General features: G+C 39.3%; 1 protein-coding gene across 2 annotated transcripts in view; it reads left to right on the forward strand.

Moving 5' to 3' along the window:
* The window catches only part of PDE7B (phosphodiesterase 7B), a 288623-nt gene that overhangs the window by 211203 nt on the left and 56773 nt on the right, over positions 1-20647 (forward strand). For both annotated transcript variants that reach the window (XM_090279881.1, XM_090279882.1), the window contains one exon: positions 3832-3915. In XM_090279881.1, the coding sequence (XP_090136007.1) occupies positions 3832-3915 (84 nt within the window). The remainder of the gene's footprint in view (positions 1-3831; positions 3916-20647) is intronic.

Consider the following 20647-nt stretch of genomic DNA (forward strand, 5'->3'; position numbering starts at 1 on the left):
AAGGAGAAGGAGCATGATCATTCTATATTATAAATATATACTTAAAACATAAATTACCACAATACAGCTTCAATTAAGCATAATGCTCAAGATATGGAATGTTTGGTTTCTTGGAAAATTTCTAAAATGCATTGTTAGCCCACTTAAAACTGTCATGCCTCCTCCTCTACTATTTTTTAACTTGATTTACTCCTTTTCTAAAACTACTATTTACTACATCTAAGGCCATTATTAGGTTTATGAGTAATTTGCTTCAAGACTGTAATTGTAGTTATAGACAGAATAAGCACTGAAAGAAAACTTTCAGGGATGGGTTCTGTAGTTGTTGCTGCTGTTTATTTGTTTTGCTTTGTTTATATAAGTATCTTTGCTATCATCTTGCTTTGTTGTTATTTGTCTTTTTTTCCCCAAAACTGATGTTGCATCATGAAAATTCTACTTAATTAAGAGCTTAAGTAAATTAGTTGCCAGGTAGTTTCAGATTTGCCGAATAGTAGTTTAACAATTGCCTTCCATTTCTTATTTGTAAGTAATAGATGCCTTGTTGATTCAGAACAGGACTTGGTTTTCTTGTTCTAAACCCCATTTCCACTGGACTGCTATTCAAATAAACGTCTATCTGAGTCTTGTATTCATCAGTAAGGTAGAGTCTCCCAATATTCAGTTTTCAGGAATCATGATGAATATATATTTGGTTTATTGGCAAATAACAACCAAAGGATACATTTAGGTAATAAAAAGTTAACACTTAACTGGTTGTATTTTTTTTTTCCTGATAATACAGGAGAATGGGTAAGAACATGGGAGTTTAGAACCTACACTGAATTTGAACTCAGGCCCTCTACTTATTAGCTCTGTGATCTCAGACAAATGATCAAATTTCTATTGGTTTGAGTTTCCTCACCTGTAAAACAGTCTAGTAATAATACCTACTTCATTGGGTTGTTAGGTAGATGATAGAAGAAAATGCATGTGAAATGCTGAGCACAGTGTAAATAAATATTCAATAAAAGTTAACTAGCCTATTATTTTCATGCATCTGGTAATTTCCTCACAACAACCCCTCAGAGTCAACAAAACTGCTGTGATTATGCTAATTTAAATATTAGAAAACTGGTTATTAATTTTCTCAAGGTCACCCAAGATGGTGAAATACTGATCCTCTCAGTAACAGGAGTTCCCCAACTCCTAGCATATCACTCTCTTTGTATCCATTCTGCCATGGGGTGCTGTCTCCTCTCAGTTTCTCTAAATCGAAAGTCTTACATGATGATGACTTTCCTCTGCCTTAAACTCTCAGATGGACAAATGGAATAAATTCTGGCAGAGGCTTTAAACCTTACATTGATATTACACAGAAGTTTACTGGGATCCTAGTGCCCTCAGGACTACAAAACCAGGAGGAACACCTGGGTAATGCTGAGAAAACAATACTAGTGAGGAAATCATTCCCAGTCGGTGAGCCTAAAACCCATAGGAGAAGCTCCCAAATGATTACACAATACGTCAGCAAATCCACAAGCCCAGCAGGCTTTGTAAACCAAATTAGCATAGTCTCATCTATACACAGCTTTTCAAGTATAAGTCTAACTTACTGTCATTTATAAAATATAAATTGACTTAATGGAAGTACTGAATTTGTTATATCATTTTAACATGATGTACTATCTCATTGGCTATTAAAAGTACATCTTCTATCATGTGCGGTCTGTGATTTTTGTTTTCACTTTAAAAACCATCTGTGCACACTTTATAAGTTTAGAAACCAATGGTATTGAGGAGAGAGCTCTGCCTATGAAGTTTAACAACCTAGATTTAAGGACTAGCTCTGCTAATCATAAGTTTAAAGCACCATAAACTCAGGCAGTCAATTAAAGTCAGTAGACATCTACTGGGTGCCTTTAAGGGACCTGAGAGCCCTGAGCTGGGGCTAGGAGGATGAATAGCGGTCTTTCTCTTTCTTCTCTGAGCCTCTATTTTATCACCTATAAAGTAAGGAGAATAATAATGACTTTACAAGACTATTGCAAGGATCTAATGAGATAAACAAGAAAATAAGTATATTGTAAGGTTTGTGAATGTGCTTTGTAAATTCTTAAGAGATTTATATACAGACAGTACTCAAAACAACTTGTTGAGGAGAGGTACTCCCTTCAGTTCTTCCCAGTGGGCTTTCCTCTATTGGCCATCCACCCCCCAGAAACTTATCAAACGCTAACAGCATTTCCTTCTCTGATGTCAGATTATATTCCTTTTTTTTTTTTTAAACAAAGACTTAGATCATTTTTTAAATTATTTATTTATTTGTTTGTTTTTAGAGTGAGGGGAAAGGAGAAAGAGAGGGAGAGAAACATCACTGTGTGGTTGCCTCTCACTCACGCCCCCAACTGGAGACCTGATGTGCAACCTAGCCATGTGCCCTGACTGGGAATCGAACCAGTGACACTTGGCTCGCAGGCCAACGCTCAGTCACTGAGCCACAGCAGCTAGGGCTTATATTCAAATTTTAAATATACTTTTCCATCTCTTCCCTCCTCCTCCCACTTCATAACACTCCATAAATTGTAACAGTCTTTAATATCAGTAAGTCACTACAATATCAGATTATACCAAGTACTAAATAAGGCACCAATATAAAAACCAAAGTTGAGAATAGCCCAAGGGCTCAGAGCTTGTGGTTTATAAGCCCAAATACACACAAGACCCATCTACGAGGTATATTTTAAACACAGTCTATTGCAAGGGTTACCACTGATGAGGCTCTCTCCCAGGCCCTAGTTAACCCAGGCTCAGGCCCCAGTAACACCTCATGTCTGGAGTGGACTCGTTACTTGTGGAAGAAACCTTTCCTGATTCAGCTGTTCCAAAAATACATTAGGTCTTACGCATTTTTACCTCTCTTCTGATTTCATGTTGTATGTACTAATTGGGAACTTGGTCTTCCTATTTATTTTTGTTCACAGAGGACATTCGCTTAGAATCAGCAAAGTACCAGACAACACACAAAGCACTCTGGGGGAATGCAGAACATGTAATATGCACGTTCCCTGCTTTGCAGGAGTGAAGAAGGAAGTAAATGCAGCATTTACTGCCAGGCATCAAATGTTATTTTACATTCTCCAACCAATGACACCTTGAAGTAAGGCAACTGAGGCTCAGAACCTGCTATTCAAGGCCTACATTATTCGAAAGTCCAGGCTCCCTCAACTGTATTTCATGACTTCCCTTGATCTGGAAGGCAGGTCACACACCAAAAAAGAAAGTGAACACAGACATTAAAACAAACCTGCAAATAAATAGTAGAAGCTCTACAGACTGTGTCCAAGGGAGGCTAAGTGTCTGCAGTACCTGGAGCTAGGCTGGCCTTCTTCTGCATGGATTCTGAAGCAGGTCAATGATACAGCCTGGGGAACAGGGAAAGTGGACTTCAGTCAGAGAACAACCATGCTAGGTCCCTGTGGGTGATTAAACTTCTAATGAAAATAAAAGCTATAATCCCAGCACTCCATCCGTCCTTCCAGATTTAGATGCTTCATCTTTACGGCCCTCGAAAGTATAAAAGGGCTATGGAAACTTTGTAATTACTAAAATTTTTGCAGACCCATCATCCAGGCAAATATAAAAGAGAATGCTGCTCCATTCTTCAAGTTTTGCCAAGTTCACTATGCTGCTACATGGCACTTTCTGAAGGAAGGTGAAAGGTGAATGGAAATCATTTTTCTCCTGATATTTAGTGTTGGTTCCAGTGACATAAGTGGGAAACAGGACTCACAGAGGAAAAGTGAATACACTTGGCAACATTTTCAAATACTTGGACCTTCTGTTTTCTAGGAGATGCACGACTGAGGGGTCAGACGGGGGCTCCTGGTGAACGCCGCGGCTCCTACCCATTCATCGACTTCCGCCTACTTAACAGTGAGTAATCAAGAGTACCTGGAAAGGAACAGATGTTTTCTTAAAAGAAAATCTCACTTCCCACTGAATTTCAAAACCCTCCGAGGTCTGCCTTCCTTCCTCCATCTCTCCCCCTCAAGTGCAACTTAACCCTTTGTCTTCAGATTTCCTCACTAGTGAGGTAATTCTGGCCCTGACCTCAGAGATTTGGGGAAGAGGGGGATCAGATGAGATCATGTCAACTTTAAAAATATAAATCTTAAAACTGAAGCCCTATATAAGGAAACCCTTGTTTTCATTATCCAGCACATTCTCTTCACCTTCAGCCATTAGACTAGAAAATTTCTATTTTATTTTTAAAATCCCACAGGGAAACCTATTTAAGAGCTGCCCTTAGTAACCTACCCATTATTGATTTCTCCCTTCCTTGTCTAACCTAAATCCCTGAGGTCCGTTCTTGCATTCCTGGTACAAACTCTTCACCACAAAATGTCCTTTTAGTCTGAGCTTGCTGCTTCCTCCACTATCACTGCCTCTAAAGTTCATTTATTTCTACCTTTCCCCTTCATTTATCATTCCTCATTTGGAGTTTTGCTCAACTTCTGGTTCATAATTCTATTAATCTCAAATTCCTTTGGAAATTCAAACCAGTGACCAGTCATCCCTGCAGATTTTGTATCTCCTGTTATAATCGTCCTTCACTTTGGCCTTGAGGGTGGGGGTAGAAAGTGGATAAATCTCACAATTTGCTCCAAGGTTTTCAGTGTTTGGTTCTCATATCACTTCCAATCTATAGATTTCAAAGTGCTGGGCTGTACCCACAGAGTATTACTTTCCTTAGGCATAAACAAGTTCAAGCTAAAGAGGTAATTTGATTTACCTCGACCCCTGAAATTACTAGGAGAAATTAGAACTGGCTGTTTCTGATCCTTAGATACTTGAAAGGCCAACAGAAGATGGACATGTTTGTATTTCTGGCTTGTTAACCTCCCATATCAATGTGCAATATCTGGTTTCTCCATCCTTTGGGGGACACAGGACTTGGAGTAATTCCTTCCATACTAGAGACAACCTCCCCAACCCAGACCCCACGTTTTGGAAGAACTGAGTCACTGACCAATGCAATATTGAATAGAGCCCACAGGGAGTTCTGACAGCTCCTCCTTACTTCTATGACCGTGAATAGACTGTCCCAGCTACATATTGAAGGTACTCCTTTGATAGTCTCTAGACTGTATGAATTTGCAGGTCCCAAGCATATAGTTCCACCAAGCAGGGTATGAATGAGCAAGGGGTCCTGTTCACTGTCTTATAGAGACCAGAATTCTCAACGGCATCACGTACTGAGTGTAAGAGAGAGAAAATAACCAAAAAGCTTCTTTCAATAAATGAGATATTGTATCATGTTTTGTAATGTAAGATATAAACAAATTAGAAAAATAGAAGATATTTCTTTTTGTGATTCCAAGGTTCCAAATGACAAAAATCTTTTTTTAATTCTTTATCCTAGTGTTAATAAGCAATTGCTAATGGTGGCTATGTTTATTGATGGGATTATGGAATATTTTACTTCTACATCATAGGTTTCTGGAACCTTGGACTTTATGTTTTACAATTTAGCTTGTTTTACTTGTGTAAGCTGAAAAACCTGGAAAACTATGGGAAAATATAAACACAAATTCAATGCAGATAATATTTCACTGTTATTCTCCATCTAAGGCATCATGTACAAGCAGGTGCCATCCGGTCACCTCTCCACTGTAGATCCTTCAGGAACTGCCTAGTTAGAACCTAGACTCAACCCCAGCCCCCTTCCCCAGCCCAGCAGGCTCTCTGTCTCCAACGTCATCCATCCCACCTATTGCTCATGCTCCTCTACCTGCCAAGTGACAGTGCTTTCTATCCATCCTGAAACTCCTTTCTCCTCTGCTCAGCACTCCACTCTGAAGAACTCTTTCACTCATGTCTCTTCACCAGTGACACATGCAAAGAAAAATTAATTTGCCTTTATTGTATTTTGCTTTATACATGGTCTCAATTTTTTCTCCCTCAGTGTATAAAACACATCCCTAAAGAGACTTGAAAAATCCTTAAAGACCTTCTCTTTACAGTTATGGGGTTCCCAATGACTATTGTTAACTTATCAATTAGAGGATCCCCTCAAAAATATTATATTAAACAATTACAAATTATTCAATCTTTCCTTACATGTAGCTGAACAATTCAGATAAGACTGAAGCTCTCGGAGGTTTTTCCTTTTTGTGATATTATCCATTTTATTATCTAACACCCTAAATATGGTTTAAGTGAGACTAGAACCAATAACATTACTATGGTCACTCTCCACAATTTCCTAAACTTGATCTGCAATTAAACAGCTTGTCACCAGGTAGCAGAAGCTATGTGGATATCTGTGTTATATACAGTCACATAGTGAGATAATGTCATATCTCCTACTACTTAATGTACACTCCATTCATGTTCTTCTTGTGATTTGCCTGAATTGTTCATGTGTGCTTTCTGCCTATTGGAAGGCATTTTAAACTTAACTTTATAAAAATTTTAAAATAAATCCCTAAGGAAAAATTTCTCTTAAAACTATATTTTTATTAACAAAACATGATTCCAACTCTACACAGTAAGTACCAAACTAGTTAGAGCAAGTTTTAAAATATAATTTACCATAATTGTGCATCATCTTCTAAAGTATAGGTAGAGGCCCAAGACTTCATTTTCCTCAAGTGCTTTCAGTTTTGCTAGCATTTGTTGGACTTATTTTCTAAACTATTTATAAGCAAAACTGAATCACCATGGCCTCTACTCCCTATGTCTCTCTCTCTGCAGCCTTTCTTCTAAAATACTCCCTGAAACCCACATGGCTTCCATTCCCTGCCCAAAGTATTACTGGTGTTTACCCTCTATAACACACCTCAACACATCCCTTGAACAGTTGGAATACACACAACAAAAATGTGCATTAAATAGTAAGGCCTAGTGAACATTTCATTGGTCTCAACAGCCATGGCCCCAACTTGTCACAGAAGGTCAGGAGACCTAAGAATGAGTATCTAAAATAACTTTCCTTCAAAATAGACAACTAGGTCAGAGACGGGCAAACAACAGTTAACGCACCAAATCTGTGCCCCCATCTGTACCTGTGTAATAAATAAGATTTCTCATTGTAGCCCTGGCTGCTGTGGCTCAGGGGATTGAGCGTCAGCCTGCGAACCAAGTGTTGCTGGTTCGATTCCCAGTCAGGGCACGTGACTAGGTTGCACGTCAGGTCCCCAGTTGGGGGCGTGTGAGAGGCAACCACACAGTGATGTTTCTCTCTCTCTCTTTCTCCTTTCCCCTCTTCCTAAAAATAAATAAATAAATAAATAAATAAATAAATAAATAAATAAATAAAATTGTTTTTTAAAAAAATGAAGAAGAAAGAAAAAGGAAAAAAAAGAGTTCTCATTGCAGCGTTATTTACAATAGCCAAGGTATGGAAGCAGCCCAAGTGCCCATCAGTAGATGAGAGGATAAAAAAGGCTGTGTTACATTTAGACAGTGGAATGCTACTCAGCCATAAAAAAAGAAGGAATTCTTACCTTTTGTGACAGCATGGATGGACCTGGGGAACATTACGCTAAGCGAAATAAGCCAGACAGAGAAAGACAAATGCCATATGATTTCACTCATATGTGGAATCTAATGAACAACATAAACTAATACACATAATAGAAACACTCATAGATACAGAGAACAGACTGACAGCTGTCAGAGGGGAGGGGCTGGAGGGCTGGGTGGAAAAGGTGAAGGGATTGAACAAAACAAACAGACACAGACAACAATATGATGATTATTAGAGGGAAAAAGGGTAAAGGGAGGTAGAAGAGGATAAAGGAGAGATAAATGATAACAGAAGGAGACTTGACTTTGCATGGTGAATGCACAATAATATGCAGATGATTTGAAACATGTATGATTTTATTAACCAATGTCACCCCAATAAATTCAATTTAAAAAATTTTAAACCTGGGGGAAAAAAAGATTGTATTGAAACATAGCCATGCCCATTTGTTTACATAGGATCTATAGCTACTTTCACCCTACAATGGCAGAGTAATTACAATAAAGACCAAAACAGCCCACAAAGCCAAAATTACTTATGGTGTGGCCCTGTACAGAAAAAACGTTACCAATCCCTAACTTAGATTTTTAAACAGAACTAAAATGTTTTATGACATCTCCACAGGCACATTCAGTCCAATCTATTTTCCTTCTTTAATATCATTTTTTTCTTTTCAGTTCTAGTGCCATCTCTTTACTTTCAAGAATGGACTCTTGAAATGAGTCTTAAATGAGACAGAAGTATAAACAGAAAGGGCATTTCTCTTGCTGATCCAGATATTAGATTCCACAATTATGATCTCTAATTTCAAAAAAAAATTTTCTGGAAGAAGTGTCCTTTTACCCATATTTTTGAAGCACAGTACTACCATGCCCATGTACTTATTGTCTATGTAACAGGTGACAATATATACCTGGTTTGCCTGACATAGTCCTAGTTTGCACCTGTTGTCCAAGCTTACTTATTAATAATGCCACCTTTCACTCCCAAAATATCCTGGTTTGAATAATAAATTAGAAGGCCAATGGAAAATATAGCTTTTTTCCTCAAAAAAGTACTTTGAGGCAACACATCTCAACTGTCACCTGCATTCTAGAAATGAAGATGAAAAAAGTCTTCCTAATAAGAAATCTATTCAGATCCATCCATTTGTCTATTGATAAACATGTAAGATAAAGTCATTTGTTAACAGCCAGTTGCATTTCCTGTGTATATTTCAAACCATTTAGAAAAGGGCATCTGTAGATAAGTAACAGGAGATTGTGGTTTCAACACCATTGTGTGGGATATAGGAACCATAGACCTTTAAAAAGGACAGGTACCACTATACCTAAGCATGGAAGGGAAGAACGAGTGAGAGAAAAGGGTGACAATTATTTTTATTCCATATGAGAGAACTGGAGAAAGGCAGGAGAACTGGAAACATAATGACTCCATTAAACCAATGCCAACTTCTTATAGATCTATTTTATTCACTAGCTCTGTTGAGGGGGGTGTGGTGACAAAAGAAGAGAACCTGTAGAGAAGAGTGTTCAGAGAGAGACATGGTCACAGAGGTGAATGTGGCAAAAAGCAATTTCAGTTCTCTGCAGAAGAGGTGGTTACAGCGGCCCCTTCTACATCTTTGTCTCCTGGTTTAATATAATCAGTCGCCTGAGTAGATAATGACTAGGTGTAGATGTTCCCTTGGCAACCATCTCAGACCAACACAATGTGATTTCCACACTCGCTCAGCAAAGGAAGTGACATGCAAAGCCGATATCCCCAGTGACTGCAGAGCCGGAGGGAAGGAAGCAGCTTCAGCTAGAGGTTTTAGGGCACCAGAGTCCGCTGCCACAGAGAACCCGAAGCTCCAGACTGGCCTGGGCTTTGCAGTACATCATAGGTTAATTGGCTATTTGGCTTTTCCTGTGGGTTAATTTCCTAATCTTGATTTTTAAAGTTCCAGTCCTCCAGAGCTGCCTGTCTAGGCAGGGCCACTTGAGCTACGTGAACATGAGGTAATTTTAGTATACCTACAAAAATATTTTTCTTTGCTTATTATTTCTGAAACAGAACTAATATTTACAAACACACACACACACACACACACACACACACACACACATTTAAGTCACTGGGTTACTTCTCCTTCAGGAAAGGTATAAGTGACCCAGAGATTCAAATGCTTTTTAAAAAGCTGCCATTTAAAACATATTACACTCTGTAGAAATATAAAATACATTTGCAAAAAGACTGTCACCCAAAAACCACCCAGTAGGTTACCATCTACTGGGATAAAGTGAGAGCCCCATCTTAAAGATGGAAAGGCATTTGGTTATAAACTTTGTTTTCTAAGAGAGACTTCTATGCAGATGATGACGGCCTTTCAGTAATCTTCTTAAAGATAACTTTCCATTTTACCTATGGGAACCACACAAAATATGAAGCACCTAAACTAAAGTGTGATGGGAGGAGATGTTGTTTAAGGATACAAACTTGCAGCTCGTAGAAAAATAAGCTCTGGAGCTCTAATACACTGCATAGTGATTATAGTCCACAATGCCATATTATAAACGTCAAAGGTGCTAAGAGATCTTACTTGTTTTCACCACAAAAATGAAAAGATAATTATATGACCTGAGAGAGGTGTTAGCTAATGCTACAGTAGTAATCATAGTTCAATATATCAATGTATCAAATCAACATGTCCTGCACCTTAAACTTACACAATGTTGTATGTCAGCTATATCTCAATAAAAAAGGTAAAAAGAGAAAGAAAAAATAAAATAAAAACATTCTTTAAAAACATATTACAGGGTGATTTGAAAGAAGTTGTCCTGAGGGGATCATATCCCACCTTCCTCAAAGCCCTGACCCTCCCCCTCCCGCCCTGTGCTCCCCAAGCAGACAAGGTAGGTGCCAGTTGGGACTGAGACTCCTCATGAGTGCCAGGGTAATACCCCACAACTTCAAAGTTCAATATTTGCCTTCCTCTAAAGGAAGGACCAGGCACTGGTTGTGGTTGTGGTACCTCCTGACTCACCTGGACCATATTTCATGATGTGCACTCAGGGTTCCTGGCTGCAACCTCCCCAGCACTTCAGATGCGGAAATGCCAGACCAGTAGGATGGTTAGCCACCAAAATGCCACCACAGAAAACAGAGTTAATGGGTCTTCACCACTTCACTTATTCCATGTCATACTACTCATCAGTGACCATTGACAGAGTACTCCCTGGGGTAGACAGTGTTCCAGGAGACACAAAAATGAATGAGACTTAGCCACTGTCTTTGAGAAATTTGCAGAGATGTAAGCAATTGTATTTTAACATGATGTGATCATCTAATAACACATGCATGTAAAATAAGAGTACATAGAAATAAGAAACATGTATGTGTATGCAGGATTCAGAGGAGAGCATCATTAACTTTGGGAATTTTGAGGAAGGAAATAATTAATTTTGTCTTGAAAAATTGGGGAAGACCTTCTGGAGGCATAAAATATAAGTAGTTCCTGAAGCTACAACAAAGTGAAAGACAGCTGCATGCTAAAGCCAACTTTTAGGGTCATTCTCAAATATGCTTCAAGACCTAAGGAACCAGGAAAGAGTTGTCAATAATTCATTCAATTGGATATAAATTCTGTTGGAAGATGCAATTTTCAAGTAGGGACCAGAGAAGTCAGAAGAAGTCATTCAGTGCATTCAATATACCTAACTGTCTGGGAAAGACCATATTCACACACACAAACACAATTTTTAACCTAAAGCTAGAACTGAAAATAACCATTGCCTTCTGTTAGCCTGGCTGACATCATTTAACAGATGTTTTTTTACCTGAATGATGAAAAATAGAAAATTGAATCAGAATCCAATACTTCCTCTGGGTTGTCATTCACTCATTCAATAAATAGAACACCCACTCTGTTACCAACAGGCCATGAGGAGGCCAAAGTACTCTGAGCTACATTAATAACCACTGAACTGAGATAACTTTGTATGTGATGGCTGCTAGCTCCTGTCTCAAGCAGCAGTGTGACTGCAGTTTTCCAGAGACAACAAATGCAAATATCTGAACACTTTTTTTTTTTTAATCAACAAGGATTAGAAGTAGCAAGGTGGTATCTACTCCATCCTATCCTAGGCTGAAGATTCTGAGTGCTCAAAAGGAAACTTTCAGATATTCCTCTAGCCTCAAAGACCTAACAACCTCATTACATGGATAAGACAAAAACACACTAAACTAGGAGCCACACAAGAGCATAAATTGTCTAGTTCTAAAATAATTGACACCAACAGTAAATCAGAGGCCAGAGAAGGCAGAGATTACTGAGGTCACTGAGCAGAAGAGGGCCTTATGATCTTGTGTTGAACTCTGAAAGATAAGATAGAGTGTTGACTGGTTAACAAATGGCCTGGAAGTGAGACTGAGCTGACATATGGGTGACAGAGTATGTTGACTTGAGAGAAAATGAAAGTCTTGGAATGCCAAGATAAAGCATTCAAGCTTGATTCATTAAATGAAAAGGATCACTATAGAATACTGAGAAAAAGATGGTCAGAATAAATCAGTGTTTAAGAATATTAACTAATACCCATATGAAGGAAGGACAGACTCAATGAATCAAGAGAAATGTAAGACTATGGTGGCAATAGAAATAAAAGTATAAATCCAGAGATGATAAGAGGAAATAAAACTCAATGATACTGCAAGTTCCAAGGACTGGTCTGACCACCTGAAAAATTGGAGATGAGGCCAATGATGAGGAAAGTAGAAAGGGAAATTGGAGGAAAGTTGGTGAGCTCAGTTGAGACAATTTGTTTGCAGTAGTCAAGTGAAAATATCCAAGGGACAGCTGGCAATAAGGGACTGCTGTGCAAGCACGAGAGGCCTGATTTGGAAGTTTTACTTGGGAATGACGATCACCCATGAGCCATGGCCAGAACAGGTATCACTAAATCAACTACTTTATTCAAGGGTCCCTATAATTTTGGTTTATAATAAGCTTGATTTAGCAAAACACAAAACTGTTGATGATAAACCCACAAAGAAGTTAGTTTCCCCAGAAACTTATTTTCCTCTGTGAGAAACTATTTAGATACACCCTTCCTCCCCACCATCACCACCATAGTGGATTCTATTAGGCACAAACGTGGCTGCTGATGTCATGGCCCAGTGGGTTTGCTAACTCACCTGAATACAGCACAGATGAGTGGCAATTTCCCATTGCAACACTTCCTTGAGTAAAACCCTAATTCAAAGGCATTTCTAGTGGCTTCTTTTCATAGTGACTTCTTTGGATTTCTGGAGACCATAAAACAGAGAGAAGCAGGAGTAAATTTTCTTTTGACTAAAGTTACCCTATGAGTCACTGAGTTAAAATGACTTGTTTGTTAAATAAAATTAAAGTGACAACCTACCAGAAGCAGGCACAGCATTTCTCTTATGACTTCATTAATAAACAAAACGAGGAGTTATGTCCTTTTGTTGCCATCTTACTTTCAAAGTTTCGGATTTGAATGACTTGCCATGAAAAAAAATAGAGGAAGAGTTTTCCATCCTTAGAATCTTTTGTGTGTTTCCAAATTGAGATCTCAGGGTGAATACATAAGATTAAGATCTTGTTTTCTCTCTAACTAGTAAGCCAAATTGCCTTGGGGCTCCTGGGTGGTTGATTATTTCTAAGTAACCTTAGGAGTAGAACAGATGCCTGAAGAAAGTGGCAGCAATTAGGGCAGAAGGTCCCAAGGGGAAGGTGGCCCATGTCACTGCACCTGACAACAGCCACCACAACAGTATTAAGATGAGAGGTGCTTAATCCCAGGCTTAAGACGCAGGAGCCCAGCTGTGGATCCCTCCTAGGCAAGGCTCCCCAAGGCTGTCATTTCCTGAAGGTCTAGAAGCGCAGAAGAGCTGCTGTGAACATTGGAAATAACAGGCCATTAACAGCCAAGCACATGTTACTTCTCTGCCTTGTCTACTGTGGTGACCCCACCGGGAGCTCCATGCACACTGATCTCCTGCCACCCAGTGCTCTCTCTAGAACATGGTCAGCAGAGGGAACTGACAGAAAGATGATGAGCTTTAAAGTCAGACCTGGGTTTGCGTGAGCTTGGAAAAGACAGGCAAAATATTTAATGTCCACAGATGTGGAAGGAGAAAGTGACACCAACCTCACTGGGTTGAGTGAGATGTAAATGAGATCAATGCAGCCAGCAACTTGTCTTGCTCCTGACAGGACTTCAATAAATGGAGTGAACTTTAGATATACCTTCTTCCTATGCTGAGTACATCCTCCCCAACCACCTACCTCTTCTCTTAGGAAGCCTTGGCCTGCATTAGACCTTTGTGAAGCCTTCTCCAACCCTTTTGTAGTCATTCTCTGCTCTGTGCTCCCACCCCATCTCCAAAAAAACCATCCATCACATCGTAACTGCAAACTCACTGAACTTGAACCTCTGGATAGTTTATTTTTCAAAGTGCCCTGAGGTGATCGGGTGCAGCAAGCATGGTCTTGGATCTTCCATGAGTATTTGGGACCATGAGTACCTGGAAATCACTGATATAGATCAGTTATGCCATATATATATCATATCAGACAACAATGATAATAGCTAATATGTGTGGAGCTCTTGGGTTCTAGACTCTGCTTTATGTGCTTTGCACAGATTGACTCATTTAATCCCCACAAGATCCCTATGAAGTAGACGCTACTATGTAAACTGAAGCCCAAAGAGGAGAAATACCAAAATAAACTTGTTAACCAGAATTCAAACCCCAAAAATACAATGCCAGAGCATAAGCTCTTACCTATAATAAATTTTCATTCTTCTTCCTATATGAATTTTAATGTTCAAAATCAATACCTGTAACCAATATATTCCTTTTATGTGACATATATGACAATTACATACATTAAATATTTTTCTTACATTATAATGGTCACTTTCCTTTTATAGTATACTTAGACTATTTCCTCTTTAGCATAAAAATGGTTCATTATCATTGAACAAATAGGTCTATAATTAATTTAGAAAATATGTAATTATACATCTATGTAAATACTAGATTTTGCAACTTTTCAAACATTTATTATTCCTCCTACTCTGGAACAATGTGCCAATTGACAAATTGCTCACTTCATCACTGACGTTGTTTTTTGACAAGAAAGAGAAAAAGGTGGTGGTGACAACCCAGGACACTTGTCAGCTATCTCCCCAAAAGGAGGAAATGGAATCACTGTGGTGACAAATTAAAATCAGATTCGGGGCTGCCACCGGTTGCTTTAATTTTTCTCAACGGGAGTTGCTTATTTCCTGTCATGCAAACTGTGCTTTGTTGAAAGACAGTTTCTCAAAGTGTTTATAATATAGGGTGAGACAAAAGCAGGTTTACAGTTGTCGGTACGCAAAACACCAATTTTTTCTTGTTATATTATTTATCAATTATTGTATTCTTTTCCATACAAACAACTTTTGCCCCACCCTGTATATGAAGTAAAAAGAAACAGGAAACAAAATTGTATATCTTAAAAGAAGATCTCAGCTACACTTTTAAAAATATACCAACATTTCAACAAGAATTTTTTTCTAGATGATTATTATTTCCCTCTTCCTTTTTTTTTACCATAAGCATATTTTCCTCTTATAATCACAAAAGATAAGATTTTATTTTTAAAAAATTCAGTGTTGAATAAAAATAGAATTTTTTTTTCTAAAGGAAGTAGTATAAAGATGCAGAAAATGAAGTTGCAGTCATGGACAAAAAAATTTTACTGACTAGGCCAACCTGGGAAAGTGTTTGGAAAATTGTGAAGCTGAGTACTTTTCAAAGCTCTCTATGGGACTTCACAATGATGGCTTGTCACTTGAAGATGAAATTCATTCCAAAGAGCATGAAATCAAAATTGCAGTTCACATTAAAACAACACTTTACATGACAAAGCTTTAAAATGAAGTCCCTCCTTCAGCCCTATTTCTCAATCTTACAAGAAAAAAGAAAGAAAGAAACAAGCAAAAAACAAACAAAAAAAAAAAAAAAAAAAAACAAGCAAACATAAAACCAGAGAAGTCAAGTGACTCACTGCAAGGTAATGAAAGAATTAAGATCCAGGATTCAGATCTTTTGACATTTTGTTTTTCCCCTTAACGGCATGGCCTTCCTTATTTAAACTTTACCTTAATGGTATAAAACAAATTTAGCACTTGCAATGAGAGAAAAGCTAAGACAAGGATTTCTCTGGCTGGGGCAGCAGCACTGCTGCCTGGACCTGATTCTAGCAGCAGAGGCTTCCCAGACCTGCGCTTCAGGTTTCTGGGCTGGAAAAGGATTGATGAGAACAAGGATGATTCTCACAGGGTAATTGTGAGAGGCAGTGAATAAATGTGGGTAAGGTGTTAGCATAGTACCTATCACAGTATAAGTTCCCAAAGATGTGGGTTTCCATTATTACTGTCATTTGTATTCCCATTTCCCTACGACCGTACATGGACGTGCCACGAGAAGAGTGTATAATACATAGCAGTACAGCACACTTGACTAAATTATTGAAGAGAGTGTTTCATTATCCTTTTTCAGTCTCTTATTCTTTCACTTAGTCATTCTTTCAATAAATATTTATTGAGCTCTGCCTCAGATACATCTCTTTCCAAAGTACAGTTGTAAATAAAATGGGAGAGAAAAACGATAGCTGGGAAGGTGGGATTAGGGAAAGTGTTTCTGCAAGACATGTAAGCACGCTGACATTATGGTGAGAGCGATCTAAGTGAGAAAGAGCAGTGAACTGCACCGCAGAGAAAAGGTATAACTGATAATGAAGTGCCCTGAACAGGTGGAAAGGAGACTGGCCTTAGCAATGGAGGCCGCTCTTCTGATAGAGCAGATAGAAAGAAGGAAAGGCTGGCTACAGAGTAGGAAGTTTTGTAGGTGTTGTGAGAGAAGAGTAGGGAAGTTCCCACTAGTGACTTCCATTTTCTCCATGAAGCAGGAAGTGAGGTGGGGAGTAATGAAGGCAGGCTCTGGAGCACCTTCTGAGCTTGCTGCTCATGTATTTGTGACCCAGAGAGACAGTTCTGTGCTCCACCTGCCACCAGTTCTCAGCACCAGACATGTCACAGGTGTGGCACCACTAAAAGGTGTGACAGTGACATGGTGACCTGGCCCCCCCTTTGTCAGCTAAGGCTATGCCATTGCTTTCTCTTTTTCCCACAGTGTGGTCCATTATAGATAAGCCTGTCACTATGCCAGCCCTTCCCCCACAGTCCCTCATCTCCCTAGTATTACCAAGCTGAAAAAACAGAGACAGTGATAACCTCATGTCAAAATCTCCTCACTCGTGCTTATTTGTGCTCTGTGGGTAATGTAATCTCTGAGGAATGTCCAGCCATAAACACACATTTCACTGCTGTCTCTGGGGCCTCTGCTCTGCACACTCACCCTGCTACCATCCCATGAAGACAGCTGTGGCTGCTGCTAGTTTATTTCTAGGCGGAGGCTGGGGGATGCTCCCTACTTGCTCTCCTGACCCCAGTGGCTCCAGATGCTATGGCAATGCGAAGATTTCTAGTAGCTTTCCTCCCAAAAGTTGCCAGAATTTAGTTATATACAATGTGCGGCTCAGTTTAGCATATACTACAAGTCCCGGTATCCCCCCCTCTCCCATCCACCATTTTGGATGAGCCTTGCCATGTGAAGAAGGAAAATTCCCTATTTCCTCTCTTCTTTTCTCAGTCTTTTATTTTGTACCTTACCACAGTCCATTTATTTTCTATTTTGGAGACAATTCTTAGTGAAGACCAGAAAGCTAAAAATATGCCTCTCCCCGCCCCCCAAAAAAATTTCCCTGGAACACCTGGAATAAATCCCCCCATTTTTTTGTATGTTTTATTGATTATGCTTTAACAGTTATCCCAATTTCTTTTCCCTTTGCTCCCCTCCACCCAGCAGCCCCCCTCCCTCTAGCAGTCCCCTCCCACTTAGTCCATGTCCATGGGTTGTGCATGAAGCTCTTCTCAACATCCCCCTGGCCACTCTGCACCCTCCTACTATGCTTTATTCCTGCACCATTTCCTTCCCTCTACCCTCTTCCCCCTCCCAGCTGACACCCCTTCACATGCTTCTCATACCTATGATTCTATTCCAGTTCCAGTTGTCTGCTTAGTTTGCCTTTGTTCCATTCCCTAGCTTCTGTTGTTGATAGTTTTGATACTGTTTTCACTTTAATGTTCATAGTTTTGATCTTCTTTTTCTTAAATGAGTCCCTTTAACATTTCACATAATAATGGCTTGGTGATGATGAACTCCTTCAACTTCACCTTGTCTGGGAAGAACTTTCTCTGCCCTTCCATTCTGAATGATAGCTTTGCTGGATAGAGTAATCTTGGTTGTAGGTCCTTGCTTTTCATCACTTTGAATATTTCCTGCCAGTCCCTTCTTGCCTGCAAAGTTTCTTTTGAGAAATCAGCTGACAGTCTTATAGGTACCCCTTTGTAGGTAACTCTCCTCTTCTCTTGCTCCTTTTAAGGTTCTCTCTTTATTCTTAACCGTTGGCATTTTGATTATGATATGTCTCAGTGTGGTCCTCCCTGGGTCTAGTTTGTTTGGGACTCTCTGTGCCTCCTAGACCCGTATGTCCATTTCCTTCCCCAAATTAAGGAAGTTTTCCTTCATTATTTTTTTGCATAATTTTTCAATTTCTTGTTCTCCCTCTTCACCTTCTGGCAACTCTATGATTTGGATGTTGGCATGTTTAAAGCTATCCCAGAGGTTTCTAAGCCTCTCCCCATTTTTTTTTTCAATTCTTGTTTCCTCCTTCTGTACTGATTGACTATTTATTTCTTCCTTGTGTTCCAATTTGTTGATTTGAACCCTGGTTTCCTTTCTTTCACCACTTGTTTCATGTGGATTTTTCTTCATTTCAGCCGGGATAGCCTTCATTCTTTCCCCATCTTGTTTAACCTTTTCTGTCAAGTCTGTGAGCATCTTTATCAACAATGCCTTAAATTGTGCATCTGTTAAGTTCTCTATCTCCTCATCTGTTCAGTGCACTATGTGCTCGTTGCTTAGTTGTGTCACTGGGACCTTGATCTGTTCCTCCTTCTGGGCTGTACTTCCCTGTCTCCTCATATTGACAGCTTTCTGTGTTTACCACTGTGATTTTGGTAGGGCTGTCACACCTATTACATTATAGGGGGCAGAGCCTTAGGTATTTGTTAGTGCTAGCGACCCTTTCACCGCATTTTGGCGTGGTATGTGGGGGAGGGGTCTGAGAGGAAACAGTGCTGGCTGCTGCCACTTTTCCAAACACTTCTTGCCCTTCCTGTACTAAGCAAGCTGCCTCCTTTTTGAGACTGGTAGCTTCTTCCTCCACCCTAACCCCCACTGGCTTTCACTGTCAGAAGCAATGCGGCTTTGTTTTCCCCAGCACTGTACCGCAAGCTATGCAGTCTGGGCTCGGACTGGGATCCATCTGGTTTGGGGCTGAGATCGCTTCTTGGGTTTCAACTGTATGACTGTGTTTTTCACCACAGCTACGGTCTCTGTGCTGCTAGCCGCACCTGCCAGCCATGCTGCCCCCAAGCACCGCCCTCACAGCCACCACTCCATTCCTCTTTTTCTCTGTCCTGGCTCTGCCCCTCCCACCTTTCTAGCTGATTATTTCTTTGCTGAACTTCCCTGTAGTTTCAATTTTCTGGGCTTTTTGTTTCTTTTGTTTTTTTTTAGTTTTGAAGTGGTTGTAAATTCCTTCTTAGTTGTGAGGAGATGCAGCATGTGTATTTACACCTCTATCTTGACTGGAAGTCCGAGCTAAATACTCCTTTTTTAAAGAAGAAAAAGTAACCTAGATTAAACTATTTATAGTTATTGATCAACTACTGTGTGCCAGCAGCTATGGAAGATAAAGGATAAACAAAACATTTCAAGAAAGCCTGGTACACAATTTAGATAAACACCTGGTGATTTGACAACACCAGATAAATTGATAAGCACCAGGGAGACTCCAAGGGTGAGAGCATGGGACAGTCTATCAAAGAACCTCCTGCAGCAGTTGGCATTGAACTTGAACCATAACTGGTTTTCTGTAAGTGGCGATTTTTTTTTTTTTTAAGTGCACTCAAAATAAAGACCAGGCATGAAGAAATGCTGAGTTTGTTCAAAGGGTGAGTGTGTTGGGATCCTAGAGGGAATGTGTAGTGTTGAGAGGTGCAGTTTGCATGGTTGGAGGGAAGGTAACCAGAATTGATGTAAAACTAGGCTGAAATTTTACTAAACTATGAGGATTGGTTGGAATCAGGCCAGGGACCATCGTGCTTGCCAGTGTCATTTAGTCTGTAAAACATAAAATGGAGAATTGCTGAAAGCTAATAAGTAAAGAAAAACACATTTTTCTCCCTTCTATCTTGCATACCAAGTGGTTTTTACTAAATATTAAAACAAAATTATAAAAAAATGGCCAGTTATTCCTGGATGTATGATGAAAATACATTCTGTGTCACTTCAACACCTTTAGTCCAATCTTTTATACCTATGATCAAGACTTCTTGATCAATATATTTATAAAAACAACATATGCTAGTCTCAGTGTTCAATTCTTGTCCAAATTTGTTACACAGAAAGTTGAGGATTTCAATTTAAAATTAGTATACAATCTATAACTGTAACTCTAAAATTAGCTGATATTTATTGAAAATGTTCTATGTGCTAAACACTTTATACTTATAACCTATTTATTCCTCTCAACAATGTGGTAGGTTCTGTTAATTATTATTATCCTGTATTGACACAAGAGATGTTGCAGGCACTGAGAGAATGGAGAAGGCCACATGGGACATGACCAGATTGCAAAGCCACATGGTGGTTCACACACAGCTCATCCTCTATGCCCTTCTGCTGGAAGACCTCCTGCCACCCTCCTGCTGATGATGCATTCTTTTCAGGAAGGCCTCCAGACACACTAAGGCTGCTTGGATACTCTTTTTCATTCATTTATTTACTCAATAGATATTTATTGAGCACCTACTATGTGCAAGACACTGTCCTAATTGCTTAGTTCCAGCAGTGGAAAGGAAACAAACAAGTAAACTTCCTTCTTCTGGAAGATCTCTTCTCTTAGAGTGTGTTCTTCAGCACATTTATTCCTTTGATTATAACAAT

This window comes from Furipterus horrens, unplaced genomic scaffold (genome assembly GCF_987537825.1).
Source record: "Furipterus horrens unplaced genomic scaffold, mFurHor1.1.pri manual_scaffold_6, whole genome shotgun sequence".
Classification (NCBI taxonomy): domain Eukaryota; kingdom Metazoa; phylum Chordata; class Mammalia; order Chiroptera; family Furipteridae; genus Furipterus; species Furipterus horrens.